Below are 16,831 nucleotides of genomic sequence, written 5' to 3' on the forward strand. Positions count from 1 at the left end.
TATCAGAGTTGTGGCTAGAGGGCCAGGCCTCAAGATAAAGGGGCAAGGGCCAGGCCTACATGCCTCCTTAAGGGATGATTTGAGATTATATTATAATTAGTACTCCCTGGTCCAGTAAATCCAGATAGGCATTAATTGCCAAGGAGGGTGTGTAGGGAACAGGGGAAGGGGATGTTACCAGAACCTCTGCAGTAAGTCCCAGTCTCCTGTGAGCCCCGGCAGCACACGACGAATTACAGGAAAGGTAGACAAATGAGAAGAAGCTGAGCTTTGGGTCTGATCAGTGCTGCTCTGGGCAGCAAAGACAAAAACCCCCTAGCTTGCAGCACCTTTTATTCAGTACATGGGGAAACAGATGTAACAAGTGAAATGCAGAGTTCAGTACTTCACGTTGGAATAAACAAGGTGTAACAAAAGGCTGGAGGGCAGTGGAAATCTGAGAACAATGAGGAACTATGCAGATGAAGATTTGGTTCCTCTCTGGCATCTCCCGCAGCTGTGGTCTTGTCCTGGAGCATTACAGCATCCCCAGATCAGTGAGGTCTCAATTATGACCCGAGGCCAAAATGGAATTGTCTGGAATGTCGTAGCTGGCCTGTAGGCAGGAGAACTAGGCCTACTCAAATGATTTTTCCCTAGAATTATGTAGCATTGCTCCCAACAAGGGTGAGCAGAACATCCAGACCCATCCTTTTCCAAAAATGCCATTGCTATGTGACTTGTTTCCCTATTGGATCAGTATTAGGTAAGCAGCTATCTTTGTAATCTTATAGGTTGACTGTACTTTGACCCATGTTTGTGACTTTGCTCTATAAACTATCTCTCAATAAACCTTTCCTGGGCCAGGGATTTAGCTCAGTGGTTTCGCTGCCTCCTGCACAAGCACAAGGACCTGAGTTTGATCCCTGGTACCAAAAAAACAAAACAAAAAACCCTTTCCTACTCTTTTTGTTTTGTTTTGTTTTTTGATTTTTTGACACAGGGTCTCACTATTCAGTTCAGACTGGCCTTGAGCTCTCTGCATAACTCTGTAATCATAAAACTCCCCTAGCCCCAACTGTGATTGAATGTGAGTAAATAGATAAAGATGCTTCTTAGTTCCAGGACACTAGATAAGATCGTATCAGCCATAATTATCCAACTCTTTGTTCTGGATACCACTATCTATAGAACAATCTACAAAGCATCTGCTGACTATCAGTACCTGTCACATGCAGATGTAAGACCACTAATCTTTGTTCCCTCTTCTGTAAATTTCGCCTGTTAACTTCCCTGCAACCCCCTATAAAAAGAGCCTCAGACTCTGGGCTGATTGCCTCTCTAAGCTACTTTGCTTTGGGAGTGCTGTCTGGCCAGACTAAGGTCTGTTTCACTTTCCAACTTGTCCGGTGTGTTCCTTCCTGGGTGTTTTTTGCTGCAGTCAGGTCCTTGGAGCATTTGGTAAGGCCCTTGGTCTTACATTCTGGAGGCACTGCTGGGATCCCCGGGTGTGCTCCACTTCAGCTCCTTGGAGCATTTGGTAAGGCCTTTGGTCTTACATTCTGGAGGCACTGCTGGGATCCCTGGGTGTGCTTCACTATAGTCAGCTCCTCAGAGCCTTTGGTAAGGACAGTGGTCTTACAGCTGGCCTCAAACTCCCAGTGATCCTCCTGCCTCAGCCTCCTGAGTGCTGGGATTACAGGCATGCACCGCCATGCCAGGCACCTTTCCTACTCCTAACTCTCATTATCCTTTGGAATTCATTCTTTGATTTCAGGGGACACAAACTTGGTCCATTTGACATCTAGCAAGTTGGGAGTTCTATTTCTCCTATAGCACTGTCATTCAGGTAATTCTTCAGGAAGGGATGGCTGGGGTAAGGAGAACGTGGAGGCATGGAGTAGTTGAGTAGCCCATGTCCTAAAATGAATACAGGCAGTCTCAGGCTTTGGACTACAAGATCAGCCTGTTTAACAGGCCTGTCAGAAGGGCCCCTCCCCCTGCAAGCCCCTGAGACTGCTTAGTAAGCCAAAGGAATACCTGGGAGGTTGCTGTAGACCAGCTGCAGTCGATGTCAATGTAGGGTAGGAAGGGGAGATGTCCTGGGCCGGCGATGAGAAAAGAACCTTCACAAGCAATGTTCAGGCTCCCTCTGAGAAGTCCCAAGGTCTGATTTATTTTTATATCTTTAAGCAATAGCTAGGAGGCATTGGGCGGAACATGTTTACATTTTAGGTTGCCTTAGCAATATCTATTGAAGTAAAGGTTATTTTTTGCTAAACAGAGTATATTTTTTCTAAGCTGATTCATTTCATTGAACATCATGAATACATTTTTAAAAATTACAATTGTCCCCTTATTTTCCCATACCTAAGCAGAACAGAAGGTAACTTAATCAAAATCTCTATATCAGTGGGGGTATAAGCAAGATTTAATTAATTAAATGTCAAACTTGTGGTCGCCACCTGGCCCTTGAGAAACTGCACAATGGTTAATATAGTTTGCTATTAGCTCTCTATTTTTCTATACCTCTATTCATCTTAACTAAATGTCATTTAGGTTCATAGTCCATGAGCAGGAGATATTTACAGCACTTTGAGAAATACTGAGTAACTTGCCCCCTTAATGTATTTACCTGTCTTAACGTTCTTTCTATTTCCCATTTCCCACTATTTCTTACATCTAAAGTCTATCCTTCCAATCTCTTTATAAGACCCCTTTAGTAAAAAGAATGTCAGCAACAAGAGAGGCAGTTATAGTAGTGGGAAAACAGAGGGGGTTTTAGGAGAGGTTTCTTTAGGAGTGGATGTGGCAATAGAACTAAGAGAAACTGGAATTTGGGACTTGTGAGCCAGATCAGATTTCAATATATCATTTCCAATTTGCCTCATGGAGATTTTGTTGTTAGTCACAAACACAGTGACTCCTGTGATCAGAGGAACAATTATAAACATTATGGCAAGAAAAAATAAAACATGAGGGTACGATGTGTTCCACCCTTTCTTTCCCCCAGCTAGAACTTTGTCAAGCAGCATTGGAGGTCGGTTGGGCTTCGCCAGGAGGTCACTTCCCAGGTGCAGCCAAGTAGATCAGGGTGGACTCATGATCCAGTGATCACCCAGAGGCCAGGCTATCACCACTGGACACCACCAACCAGCCTCATGTTCTGGCACTTCCATGAAGGAAAAGGCTCTGGGTGGGCTGAACTGAAGAGATGTTTTTTCAGTGTCAGAGCCTGATACTGACCAAAGGCACAGAGGGACAGGTGCCATGAGCCAGGAAGGAAGCCAGGTCACCGAGAGGAGATCTCTCCAGCTCAGATCCTCAGGCATTAGATTCTCATAAAGAGGGAAGAGGGCCTGTGACTTCCAGATCCTATGGGCTGTCTGGATGTCCTCCAGTTGGGTGCACACCAGACCCCAGAACCTTACAGCACTTCCTTTTCCAGAACTGGCATCTGATGAGAACAGCAAAGGTGGGGCCTGTGCTCACTAAAACATAAGGCAGAGAATCCTAACTCACACTGGCCTAAGCAAAGAGCATAAATTACTGTCTCACAAAACTGAAAACCCAGGCCTGGGTAGGCATAGTGGGATCCAGGGGCTTGAGCAAGGCCTTGGGACTTGGTCTTCTTTCTGTTTCTCTTTCCACTTTTTGCTGTGCTACTCTTGTTCTCAGACTCTCTCTCATGGTGGCAAAATAGCTGCCAGTAGCACTAGACGTATCTCTCACTCCCTCAGCAACTTCAGCAGAAAGTAGTACCTTTCTTCCCACCAGTTTCAACAAAAGTCCCAGAACTAAGTCCTAACAGCTCTTATCATGACACATTCCCTTTTCTTTTCTTTTCTTTTTTTTTTTGGTACTGGGGATCGAACTCAGGACCTTGTGCTCTTCCCAGCTGAGGTCTCCTTTATGATGGCTGGGACTCCAGCTTCCTCTTAGATCCTTGCCCTTGAACATCCTGACTCTGAAGCTGCGATGGAGCTCAGGGACTTTGAGTCAGCTAATAGATCCACATGTGCTCTGAGGACCAGCAGGACTGCAGCAAAGCATGAGAGAAGACAGATCTGGCCCAGAGCTGCATACCAGCTCCCTTACTCCTTTACAGTAGTCCTTTACCTTGGTCAGCAGCATCTTCCTCTTCTCCTTAACCTGTAGTTAAGGGTAAACAGGGACCAGGAGGGGAAGCTAACCTGTCACTTTACAAAGGAATGACATACTATCTCTCTGAAGACCTGGGCTGGGAAGCTTGCGGGCTAAAGTCACTGCTGGTGGCAGCTGATCATTCACTCATTCATTCCCCTGAGTATATACCGTGTGCTTGGCATTAGGCTGGGTGCTAAGGCAAAAAAAAAAAAAAAAAAAGACATACATAAGATATTGGATTTGATCTAGAGTTGAGGTGATCAGCTTCTAGAGGTTAAATAACTAGAAACAAGTTGTTAATAAGGGAAGCTCTGTAACTGAATCTTCCACCATGGTTTGGAAATGAACTTGGGACTTTAGGTGAGTAGACCCCTGGGGACATAAACGGACAACCTATCTGGTGTTTCAAAGACGAGGCATCTCATCTCCTCATTCCAGATCTGTCTTAGGCCTGTGGTGAGGCAGAAACAGCTACCTCTTACTGTGTGCGCTGCGCCAGACACTGTGCTAAATAAATTATCCAAATGCAATGCCTTACATCATTCTCCCAGCCACCTAAGATGTCCACTCACCTACCCCTGTTTTTCCAGATGGGGAACTAAGGCTCCAAAAGCCTTGAGGAAATGGCTCGAAGTTACACAGCTATCAAATGGCAGCAGTGGGGCTGACATCGAGCTTTTCTGCTTTCAAAGCCTAGGTTTGACGGTCTGCATGTTAAAATAGAGACAGTGACTATCCAGATGGTCCTCTCACTACTCACCCCAAATGCAATCCCACCCAGTCCAGAAGGTGGTCGGGCATCTCCAGGAGCTGCTCTACATTTGAAGAGTCAGCTCTGTACCGTGGGACTGACCCAGGACAAGAGGGCCCAGTCCTGTGGCTCCAGAACTCAGGATGGAGCCTCGGAACTGAGGCTTCACTTTCCTCCCCTGGCCTTGTTCTCTTGGCTGCTGATCTCATCCCCATCAACAGTCAGCCATCTGAACCGGGCATCTGAGGACAGTTCTCCTTCAGATCTCCAGGCAGGAGCTTGGCAGAGGAAATATTTCTCCACCCACTTGGTTTCCTGGTCCATGATGCCTCTTCCATCTGGCTCATTCATTCATGTATTCATTCAATAAATTATCACTGAGCACCAACTCTCTCCCCTACTGTGGACAAGGTACTGAAGGAAGCAGGAAATGAAGGTGGGTTGGTAGGAGAGATAAGACATTTACATAAAAAGAGAACTTTAAGGATAAGGACCATGGGAAAAGCACAAACCAAGTCCTACCTGAGTTTGATGTGAGGGGAGAGAACACCTCCAGATTTGGCAAGAGTGGAGGAAGTATATCCATTAAGGAGTTTTTGGGAGGTGGAGCTGGGCTTTCAAAGGGTGGGACTGAGAGTGTGTAGCCAAAGGGAAGGGCAGTCTAGGCGGTGGGAACAGCAGGAGCGAAGGCCTGGAGGTGGAATTCATGGTGATGTCTCAGCAGGAAGGAAGCAGTTCCACCTAGCAGGGAGCAGGCAGTGTGGGAGATGAGCAGGGGAACTAGGATGGGCCAGTGGGCTGCTGACTCTGCACTGCCATGTCAGTCACAGCCCAGCCCTCGAGTGGGATCGGGAGAGATCAGATAGATTTAGAAATCCCAGAAGAGTCTTGACCCCTGAGGTACAGGCCTCACCAGGTACTCACTTCCCACTCTCCACTGCTGTGGTTTAATAAGCTCTTAAGTGCTCCAAAAATACATCTCAGGCCAAGTTAGTCGACAGACTTCAGAGCCTCAGTACTGGAAGGGAGTTTTGAGAGCATCACATCTCATGATTTAAAAATAGAATCACAGAATCTCCAAACAGAAAACATACTCTAGCTAAAACAGGGTGTGGGAGCCTCCCCATTTGATCTTTCCAGTGGTCTCTGCAGCAGCTCCTGTGATACTCCTGGGAAATCTAAGACTCAAGAAGTATGGTTTAAAAACAACTGATCCAGGGCCCAGAATTTAGCTCAGTGGTTTCGCCGCCTGCTGCTCAAGCCCCAGGACCTGAGCTTGATCCCCAGTACCAAAAACAAAAAAAGCAAAACAAAAAACAATTGATCCAGCCCATTTCCAATTTCATTCTACAGATTAGGAATCTGAAATCAGTAGAGGAGATAACGGGGCACTAGGCCACCTGACTGCTTGTTTAGGGCTCTCTTCTCTATCTTGTGCCTAAAATCATGGGAGAATGCTGAAGAGCTACACACAGACACAGATGGACACACACACGCACACACACATGCACTCCTAGATAGCTAGGTTGCCTGGGATCTGGTGGCTGGCACAACCTCAAACACCTGACTCTGTGGCCTGGTGGAGGTGAAGCTGTGCTGGCTCACTGTGGCTTATCTTGCCCCCAGCCTGCTGGAAGAGGAATATAGGGCCAGGTCCTCCTTCTACTAATACATATTGAAAATGGAGATGTGGCCAGTAAAACAACTTACAGGCCTTTTAATCCTAGGCCTAGGGAGCAAAGCTTGAGTGAAGGAAAGAGGGAAGCTGTGTGGTACATGCGTGTGTGTTGGCAGGCTGCCAAAGGAAAAAAGAGAAGGGCAGAGGCTGAAAGCAGGCTTGTGAATTGTTACCCAGTGACCATTGCATTAACAGTGTGCATCTCATTTGAAGAAGTAAGAGCCACAGGAGTGGGCCTCCAGGACCCACAGCACCTAGCGCAGTGCCAGTTGCAAGGCAGGTGTAAGGCAAGTGCCTGTAAAATACCTGCTGCATACATCTGGTAAGGAGGGTGTGCAGGTGAGCTTGTTTCTGGGTGAGCTTGTCTCAGCCAATGTCAGAGGCTCTTTGCAGCCCATCATCCTCCCTTAGGTCGGACAGCTCACTTCCTTTCCTCCTCTTGCAAATGGGAAGAACACCAACAAAAAAGCCTTGCCAAGGACTGAGAGCGAAGCAATGGACATGTGGGTCATCCTTGCCAGGTGGGGCCTTGTCACCCCTGATGTGTGCAATCAGCCCCAGCTCTTCCCCTCAAATCCTCCTGACCCTGCACAAGTTTCAGTTCTAGAAAACAATCATTCTGATCACTGGCAATGGCAGCAGCCACTCATGTGGGCTCTAGGTAACCCGACTCAATACAAGAATAAAGAAGGTATCTGAGCTCAAGACTCACTCTTGTCATAGGGTCTGGACAGATTTCTCCAGTCCTTTGTAAGAAAATTGAGTTGTTCTTCCTTCTCCCATACAGCCTGCCTCCCTCTCACTCGGAGGGGGACACACAAAATCTATACCACATCCTGACATAAACACGAAACCTCTCATGGCTCATGAGCCCATAGCTCAGCCAGCACTCCTTCCCTGCCAAATGTCCCAGATACACTTGCGTCTGAGTGCCCGTTGTGCAGACATTGTGGGAGGCTGAGACAGACTGAAGATGCTCCTCAGGGGCTTGGAACATGTGGTTTTCAGGCAAGGCATATGTTACTGTCTCCTCCCCTGATATTACAGGAACAGCTTCCCAGCAGCCACCTCAACGCTGGGAGTTGACTCCAGCTGCTGAAAGGGGTTACTTCTGCCCTTCTGGGGTCTGATGATAATCTTAGCCCCTACCCAGCAGGCCTGGCATCAAACACAACACAGGAGTGGTGACAGGGCTGAAAAAGCACATCCACTTTATTTACAATGATCAGTTGGTGACACATAGATCTTTGGACTTTTGGTGGCCTTGTGGAGACTCCTAGGGAGGGGCCCACTCTCTCTGTTCTGGCAACACACCCTCCTCCCTCATCCTGCCATGTGAATCCAGCTGGGGTCAAGACACATTCGCCCCGTGAACCTTGACTTGGCATCTCTGCTTGGGGAATCTGTCTCCACACATCTGCCGAAGGTTCCCTTACCTCCTCTGGAGGTCCATCTTGGGTTGTGGGGCACCTAGAGTGGTCCACACTTATCAGTCTGCAGAGTGGGGTGGGTGAGGAATCCTGTGGGAGTGCAAGGCCCAGGTTGGTGCAGAGCTGTCAGAGCTGTTACTGGCCTAACCCATCCTTTGAACATCAGTAGGATCATCCTAGTCTTCTCCAGAGACAGAGAGGTGAAATCCCAGGAGTCCTCCGACGGGTACAGAGGCCAAGCAGTCCAGAATTCCTCCGTTTACATGACCCCAGTCTCAGTGTCCATCAGGGACCTGGCCTCAATTCTCCTCAGCCACTGGATTCTTCCCCTACAAAAGAGCCTCTCCAAGTGGTTCTTATAATAAGACTAGAGAGAACCAAGGGCAGGGCTATTGCCAACACCCGGGGCCAGGGTTCAAACTCACCCTCCTGGATTTCTAGAAACTTCTCCCCGATTCTCCAGAGAGGATGTTTTGGGGAAGTGGGTGGACAAAGAGACTTGGTGCAAAGCACGGGGACACTTCCACAATGGAGGGCCCGGAAAACTCCGGGCAAGGAGAGAGGGGGGGACCCCCCCCCCCCCCAGTAATCAAGGGCATGTCAGGTGTCACCCTGAGCCAGGACGAGGGGTGAGGCGATCACAACTGAGATCACGAGGGAGGTAGGGTCGGGGACCAGGGGTGCCGCAGCGGCAGCCGTATCTGAGGCTGTGAGTTCAGCGCGCCTGGCCGGCGCGCTCCCGGGGTCCGCCCTTCCAGCGGCGGGACTGCGCTGGGGGTGGCGGCGGCGCCGGGGCGCCCAGCAGGCTGCACGTCCTCAGCTCCCGCGCCAGGCTCAGCACCTCTGGCCGCTCGCGCTGGGGGGCTCCTCCCTCGAGCTCCTCCGCGTCCTCCTCCTCCTCCTCTTCGTCCTCCTCCTGGATGCTGCTGAGGCGCGGCGCCCCGCGGCCGCGTTCTGTCTGCGGCGGCCGGTAGGCGCACTTTGCGTTGAGCAGCCGGCGAAGCGGGGCGCGGGGCACCGAGGCGCCGGCACCCCCGGCGCGGAGGTGCTGTTGACGCACGTGGCGCGCGTCGTTCTGGCGCTGCAGCCGCTTGAAGTCGCTGAAGGCCGCCAGCGCGGTCTGGCGGAGCAGGCGGGCCAGGGCGCGCGCCTTGTGCGCCCGCGCCAGCAGCACAGCGTGGCAGCGCAGCACCACGGCCTTGTGGCGCGCCTGGTGGCGGTAGACCCAGGCGAAGACGCGCGGGTGGCGCCCGTCCGCAGCGCAGTAGGTGATGCGCGGCAGCAGGTAGGCGTGCGCCGGCCTGCGGCCCCCCGAACCCCCCGCGGCGCTGCGCTCGCACGGCTGCATGCGGATACCGTGCGGCCCTAGGGTCAGCTTCATCTTGGTGCCCCCGCCCGGTCCACAGCGCGCCCAGATCTTGCCCACCGCGTCGTCGGTGCAGCCGTCGCCTTTGGCGTGCAGGGTGACGGCATTGCCCAGGTACCAAACGGTGTAGGTCGGGTCCTCCTTGTTCAGCTCCACTTTCTGGCGCCGGCTGCGGAACACTCGGCTCAGGCGCTCCAGCGGCCAGTCGGGCAGCAGGTCCGGGCAGGAGCGCAGGAAACTGGAGAGCAGCGACGTGTAGGCGATCCCCGGGCTCAGGCTTTTCGCCTTGCACTTGGCCTCATCCTCCACCAACACGAATTTGTTCCGTCTCCAGGGCAGCATCGCGGCGGCCGAAGGGGCCGGGGGCTCCGGGGGCTGGCGGGCGTCCTGTCGGGCGTCCGGGGGAGGGGAAGCCGCGCAGAAGCCCTCTATCCCGGAGTCGCGAGAAGCTGGGCGGTGCCGGCGACGGTCGGTGCCCGAGATACCCAGTGCCAGGCGGGGCTAGCCTCGCAGATGCCGGGTGCCCAGCTGGGCTGGCCGCGGAGATGCCCGGGCTGCCAGGAATAGCTTTCTCCGGGAGTGGTTCCAGCCGTCTGGGATGCCGGGAAGGGCAGGGCTGGGGATGGCAGCCCCCCTACCCCGCCAGAATGGGGGGATTCTCGCGGTCCCCGCCGCCCAAATTGCGGCGGCAGGGAGGTCGCCGGAGCCGGGGCTGGCGGCTGCTCGGTAGGGTAGACCAAGAGCGCGGCTGCTGTGGGGACTCCAGGCGTCGCGGCTCCACCTCCCCGGGCTGCCTACATCACCGGGCGGGACCGCTAGTTCTCTTGTCCCCTCCCCTCGCTCCCCCTCTTCCCACCCCGCGCAGGCTCGCGCTGCCCTGAGACCCAGCACAGGCGCGGTGGAAGCGGTTTAATCGTTATTATTGGAGGGGTGGGGGTAGAGGGGAGGTTAGGAATCGCCTGAAATGTTCCGGAGGTCTTTGCCAGTGCAAATTTCTCACTAGTGAGTGGGCTTCGATTTCCCCTTGGCTCATTCAAGGACCACCGCCCTCCCTTTTCTAGGATTCCTGCCGCCCCTCACCCACGGCAGGTACCTACTCCCGTTTCTGAGAGTAGGATTTGAAGTGGGTTCCTGGTAGGGCCAGCCTGGCGCACTTTGCCTCCTGTCTGCACAGCACAAAGCCAGCTGAGGTGTCCAAGCAGTGCAGTGGAAAAGTACTGTCGCTTGGTGAAGCTTTCTCCCAGCTTCCTCCAAGGTCGTGGGCTAGGCCCTGCGCCTGACCTGGGAGACCAGCCCCTACTCCAGTGGCTGCTCACCTGGAGAGAAGCAGAGAGGGTACTCTTTGAGGAGGGGGCTTCCAGAACAGTGCTGGGTCTGTGGGAATTGCAGATGAAACGCGCCCTCTGGCTCAAGCGAAGCCTCTGGGCTCTCTGAAGATTAAATAAAGTATCTGTAAACTCCTTACGTGTTCCCAGGTGTTTAGGTCATTATCTCACTTAATCCTTAGGACAGCCCAGGCTCAGTTAAATGATTAGTTCAAGGCCATAAAGCTAGTAGAAGGTAGATCTGGATCTAGGGCCCCATGAGGGCCTGGGTGATCATCCAGGCTGCCCTCACTGGTCTGTGAGTCCCCCATCTGCTGCCTATGGTTGGGGCCTCTGTCTTCTTCCTCTCAGACTCAGAGGGGAAGTGACTGGCTCTTGGGAGGGGCTCTAGGGTACTGAAAGACAGTTATCTCTGCGTGTGGGCACACATTTTTCCCTTACAGAATTTGTTGTATCACCACTTCCTAAAATCCCAGGACTGCTCTGATGTGGGCCCCGGATCCCCATCACCTTGAGCCCTCACAGAGGTGGAGCTCAAGCTCCTCACTGGGTCTCTGGACAGGTCCCTGAGGGTGTCCTCCAGGTCAGGAGTGAGCCCAGGTCTGGTTGGGGGCCAAGTTCAGAGCCAACCCAAACCCTGTGAAATCTGAGTAGGGGGCAGTGACCAGATGGTGTGCTCATTTGGGCCAGCATGCAGGGCCGCCAAGTGCCTGGGTTCAGAGTTCCTGGGGGGAATAAAAGTAAAATAACAAACCACAAGGTTTACTGAATGCTCCTAAAATAATATGCAAATAAAGAACAGGAAATTACCTAGAATTGCAGAATCTCGCTTTGGAGGGTACTCTGCAGATTATCTCGTCCACTACCCATGAGTTTTCTTTTCTTTTTTTTTTTTTTTGAGTTTTATTTTCAATGTGGTAATGTCTTTATTGCTTTTTGCTGATTATAAAAATAATACGTGCTTGTGGTACAAATTCATACAAGGACACAAAAATCTCCTACTGCTCCCACTGGAGATGTGGCCTCATTTCCAGGGAGAGGGTAGGTTCAGTCAGGCCAGGGGTCATTGGAGTGCTGTTCGTAGTGCCTGCCGGATTTGCCTCTCTGGCCAATGGAGATATTAACCCAAACAAAATCCCTTCACTGAAAGGACTTCATGTGGTTTTGACCTGCAAGTCTGCTCATGGAAAAATTCTGCTGGGCTCTGCCTTGAATTTCCTGTAACCACTTTCCTGACCTTGTTTGACCTTCCTAACCCCTAATGGTCAGAGTAGTGGGAGAGGCCAGAGGCAAAGCCTCAATTTGCAAGATGAAGAAAAACTCTAATTCTTGCAGAAGGAAAGTGTGCCTCCTTAGTGTTGCTAGAGTTAACATATAAAGACAAAATGAAATTTGAATTTCAGGTAAGCAACAATTTTTTTTTTTTTGAGACTGAGTCTCGCTTTGTAGTTCAGGCTGGCCCTGACCTCTCTGTGTAGCCCAGGCTGGCCTTGAACTCACAGCCATCCTTCTGCTTCCCAGAGTGCTGGGATTACAGGTGTGTGCCACCATGCCCAGTGCTTCCATATTTTTGAATGACATCGCTAATTCAGATTTCCCAGTTTTAAAATCATTGTCTATTGCCTCCCTATTTATTTATTTTTTGAGACAGGGTGATCCTCCTGCCTCAGCCTCCTGGGTGCTGGGATTATAGGGGTGAGCCACTATGCCTGCTGCCGCCTCCCTTACTCAGAAGGTAAGGATTATTACTCTTTTATCTACCTCCTCCTCCCTCCTAGTTTAGTTACAACTGGGTAATTTTAGTTGTTGATCCATAGTATTCTGCATCTTATCAGATATCTGATTTGTAGTATTTTCATACATTCCATAGGTTGTCTTCATTCTGTTGTTTGCGTCCTTTACATAACAGAAGTTTTTGGTTTTGATATAATCCAGTTTATCTATTTTTTTCTTTATCTGTCTGTGTTTCTAGTGTCATGTTCAAGAAACCATTGAAAAAATTCACTGTTATGAAGCTTTACTTCTATGTTTGGTCTAAAAGTTTTATACTTTGAGGTCCTACCTTTAGGTCTTTAATCTATTTGAGTTAATTTTTATATATACTATTAGATAATGTCCAATTTAACTCTTCTGCACATGATTGTTACAGCTTTTCCAATACCATTTGTTGAGAAAGCTGTCCTTTCCCCATTGAATGAATGTGCCCCCCCCCCCCCGTACCTGGGATCGAATTTAGGACCTTGTGCTTGCCAGCCAGGCGCAGCACCACTGAGCTAAATCCCTGGCCCCCATTGAATATTCTTAACATCCTAGTTAATTTGAGCATATATGCAAGCATTTATTTCTGTGCTCTTCATTCCATTGGCCTAAATGTCTGTCTTTATGTCAATACTCCACTGTTTTGGTTCTGTAACTTTGTAATAGGTCTTGAAATCAAGAAATGTGAGACCTCTAATTTTGTTCTTCTCTGACTGGGAGTTCTTGAAATTCCATACAAATTTTCAGATGGAGTTTTCTGTTTGTGTAGAAAATGCCCTGGATTTTGGTACAGATTGTATTAAAGGTGCAGATTGCTTTGGGTAACATGGACCTCTTGACAGAATTAAGTTGTACAGTCTGTAAACACTGGATGTCACTCCATTTATTTGTGTCATCTTTCATTCTTTCCAACAATGTTTTGTGTACAGGTCTTTTGTCTCCTTGGCAAAATTTATTCTTAAATATTTTATTCCTTTTGTTGCTATGTATAGGATTTTTTTCTTAATTTCCATTAATTTCATACTGTTCATTTTTTGTGTGGGTGGTTTTTTTTTTTTTTGTACCGGGGATCAAACTTGGGACCTTGCACTTTCGAGGCAGGTGCCGGAACCACTGAGCTAAATCCCTGGCCCTTTTTTTTTTTTTTTTTTGGCACGAGGGGGATCAAAATCAGAACCTTATGCTTGTGAGGCAGGTGCGGTGCCACTGAGATAAATCCCCAGGCCTTGTTCATTGTTAATGTACAGAAACACAAGTAATTGTTGCATTTTGATTTTTCAACTTTGTGAATTTATTAGGTCTGAAATTGGGGGTGTTGGTGGAATCCCCCAAATTTTCTATTTATTTATTTTTTTAAGGTCTTCAGTTTTCTGCATTGATCTGACTCCTGATTCCTTTCTCGTGGGTTTTTGTTTTGCTTTTTGTTTGTTTGTTAAATTAAGTAAACAAATGTGTACCTTTTCCTCTGATGTCTGTAACCATTGTTGTCCAGCCCTACCTGAGAGGCAGGGAAGCTGATTGGAAACGCTCTATGTGCAGAAGATGGACAGAGGGGGTGGATGGCGATTATCTGATGACACACTCAGCCATTGCGAGGAAGCCCTGAGTGTGGATATCCCCATGTCTTTTCTTCTGGGCTGGTCCCTGTCCTCAGGGGGTACTGCTGTAGTCTTATCCTGGCTGGGGAGGTGTGCGAGCTCCACCCTGGAAGGCGAGTAGAGCTGGGGCCAGGAGGTCTCCCTGTTCCAGCAGCCCTGTGTTCAGTCTTAAGCTCCCCTAATTCTGAGTCTCCACACTGCTTGGGCTAGGGGAGCATATCTGCGGCTTTGATGCAGAGTTTCAGCCCATCCTCTTACCACCACCCTGAGATGTTTGGTGTTTGCAATTCCTGGGTTCCCAGGGCTCCTCAGCAGCAGGGGGGTTGATTTTCATTGGCTTTCAGTCTTCTCCGCTGTGCAGAGCTTGTTGCCCTCTTGTCCTTCTTCCTCCCAAACATTACGAGCTCCTCTCAGCCACGGCTATCTTTTTGTCCTTGTCAGTGTCTACCACTTGTTCCTTTACTGTTGCTTTAGCAAGGCTTGAGGGAAGAAAGGGAAATGTTTCTCAATTTGCCGTGTCTTAATGACCACGTGCTCCTTAGTGGCTTTCTGATGGTTCCTAATTGTGCTCAGGATTCATGTATCTGCCGAGCACAGAAGTGCAGGCTGGTGGTCCAACTACTCTGGAGACTGAGGTAGGAGGATTGCTTAAGTGCAGGGGTTAGAGGCCAGACTGGGAAATACAATGAGACCCCGATCTCAAGAACAAAAAGAAAGAAAAGAAAAAAATTCATGTGTCATACTTACTTGGTCTCATTATCATGTGTTCCTGGGAATGTAAAAGTACCTCAATGTATGTTAACTGCCTGATTAATTCATATTTTTTCATGCATTCATTCAGTGATCTTTTTTTCCACCAAATGGAAAAGTTAGACTAACTGCCAAACACTTCTGGTGTGAATATTCTGCCCTGTTAGAAATTATTTAGTTGAGTGAGCTGAGTTCAAAACTAGGCCCTGGAAGGGGGCACAGAGATATATCAGACAGTCTCATTGTGGCCAGTTTCCAAGACGCCCCTCACCCCGAATACGTGCCTTCTTGGTAGTTATGCTATGTAGACTCCCTTCCCACATGGAATAGGACTAATAGTAATGGAGAAGATATTGTGGAAATGACACTGTGATTCTGAGGCTAGGGCATGAAGGACATTGTGGCTTTTGCTTTGTTCTCTCTTAGATCACTCACTGAGGTGGAAACCAGCTACCATGTCATGAGGATGCTCAAGCAGCCCAGTGGAGAAGTACACAGCGGGGAACCAAGCCTCCTGCCAACAGCCAGCACCTATTCGCCATCTTGGTGATCAGGCTGTCCTGCCATCAGATGACAGTGGCCTCAGCTTATAAATAGCCTTTGATCTCATGAGAGACTGAGCCTGAACCTTGTAACTGTGCTGCTTCCACATTCCTGACCCACAGAAACCGAAATAAGAAATGTTTGCTGTTGCCTTAAATTGCTAAACTTTGAGATAAGTACTTGGTTAGCTTTTGCACGGGCCTGCAAAACCCTAATTTTCCTCCCCTCCTCTTTTCCCTGTGAGCCCATTTGAGCATCCCAGCCACACTATGCTAGCCTCCCCCTAGTCTCTGGAACCACTGAGTACCGTCTTGTCTCAAGTCCTTGATACATGCTGTTCTGTTTTGTCGCATCCTCTTGTCTTCCCACTGGGTCCTCTGCTAGTTTATATGCATCTTTCAAGTTGGTGCTGAAATGCCGCTGCCTTGGGAAGTAGTTCCAACTCCTCCTGACTTCCCATAGTCCTGTTCCACAAAGTCCCCTTCCCAGCATCTATCAGAATTGGAATCAACTCATTATTTATTAATCATTTATTTAATCCCTAGCTCCCCTACCCCTCCTGACACACTCAGCACTCTTTGGGTGGGGGACTCCTTCTGTCTTACACACTGCTCACTCTAGTGCCCTGGACAATGACTATATAGTAGGTTCTCAAAAGATGTGTGCTGAGTGATGAGATGTGCTCCTGCCACGTGACTCAGTCTTCAGCGCCTCCACTCCAAGAAAAACAGTTTAGAGCAGATCCCTCACTGATGGCAGGGCTCTCCATGATTCTTAAAGGACAGCATATACACTTTTTTTTTAAAGCCTCTCTTCCAATAGTGACTCATTTTGTGACCTTGAGCTGTTTGCCTTTCTTGTCTGAAAAAGGTAGATGGCAAATGGTACAGTGCCTCTCGTGAAGGCTGGGAATTTTTTCATTTAGAGAGATTTTGGCAGGCTTCTCAATGCTCTTAAAGTACAATTTTCTTTATATCTAGGTGGTTGCAAGCAATTATGTAGGTGAAATAGAAATGAACCATAATTGACCATGGGAATATATTGCAGTGGTAGGGGTGTGTGTGTGTGGGTGTGTGTGTGTGTGTGTGTACATGCACATGACTTTTGGGGCTGGATTGATACACATTTGTGTGTGCATATTTTTTGAACAATCTGCTCCACAATGCTCCAGGAACATCCTAAGTTCTGCAGGAGATCTGTTTGGAGATATAGTTGTTGTTTGGAGCTATATCCTTTTCTAATAAAAACAAACTAATATTTATTCTTGAAGCTTACAATGTGCTAGGCTGTATAACTGGACCTCACAATTACTTTTTCAAGGTTGGAACCATTATTGTTCCATATTGCAGTTGAGGGGACTGAGGATCAGAGAGGTTAAATAATTTGCCTATGGTCACACAGCTCACAAGTGGCAGAGCAATACCTAAACACTGCCTGTGGCATCTTCTTAACCTTTAGCAAAATTATGTATGGATTTTTTTTTGGGGGGGGTACTGGGGATCGAACT

At 49.0% G+C, this 16,831-nt stretch overlaps 1 protein-coding gene across 1 annotated transcript; it reads right to left on the bottom strand.

The window, feature by feature from the left end:
• Positions 1-7,736: 7,736 nt before the first annotated feature.
• Positions 7,737-10,184, bottom strand: Fam43b (family with sequence similarity 43 member B). Its single transcript, XM_004850461.3, has one exon. It carries the CDS (start codon positions 9,690-9,692, stop codon positions 8,700-8,702), a length of 993 nt encoding a protein of 330 aa, XP_004850518.1. The 5' UTR covers positions 9,693-10,184; the 3' UTR covers positions 7,737-8,699.
• Positions 10,185-16,831: the final 6,647 nt, after the last annotated feature.

The sequence above is a fragment of the Heterocephalus glaber genome, unplaced genomic scaffold, assembly GCF_053883595.1.
Source record: "Heterocephalus glaber isolate CG9 unplaced genomic scaffold, H.glaber_assembly_v1.0 deba00001452, whole genome shotgun sequence".
Taxonomy (NCBI): Eukaryota; Metazoa; Chordata; class Mammalia; order Rodentia; family Bathyergidae; genus Heterocephalus; species Heterocephalus glaber.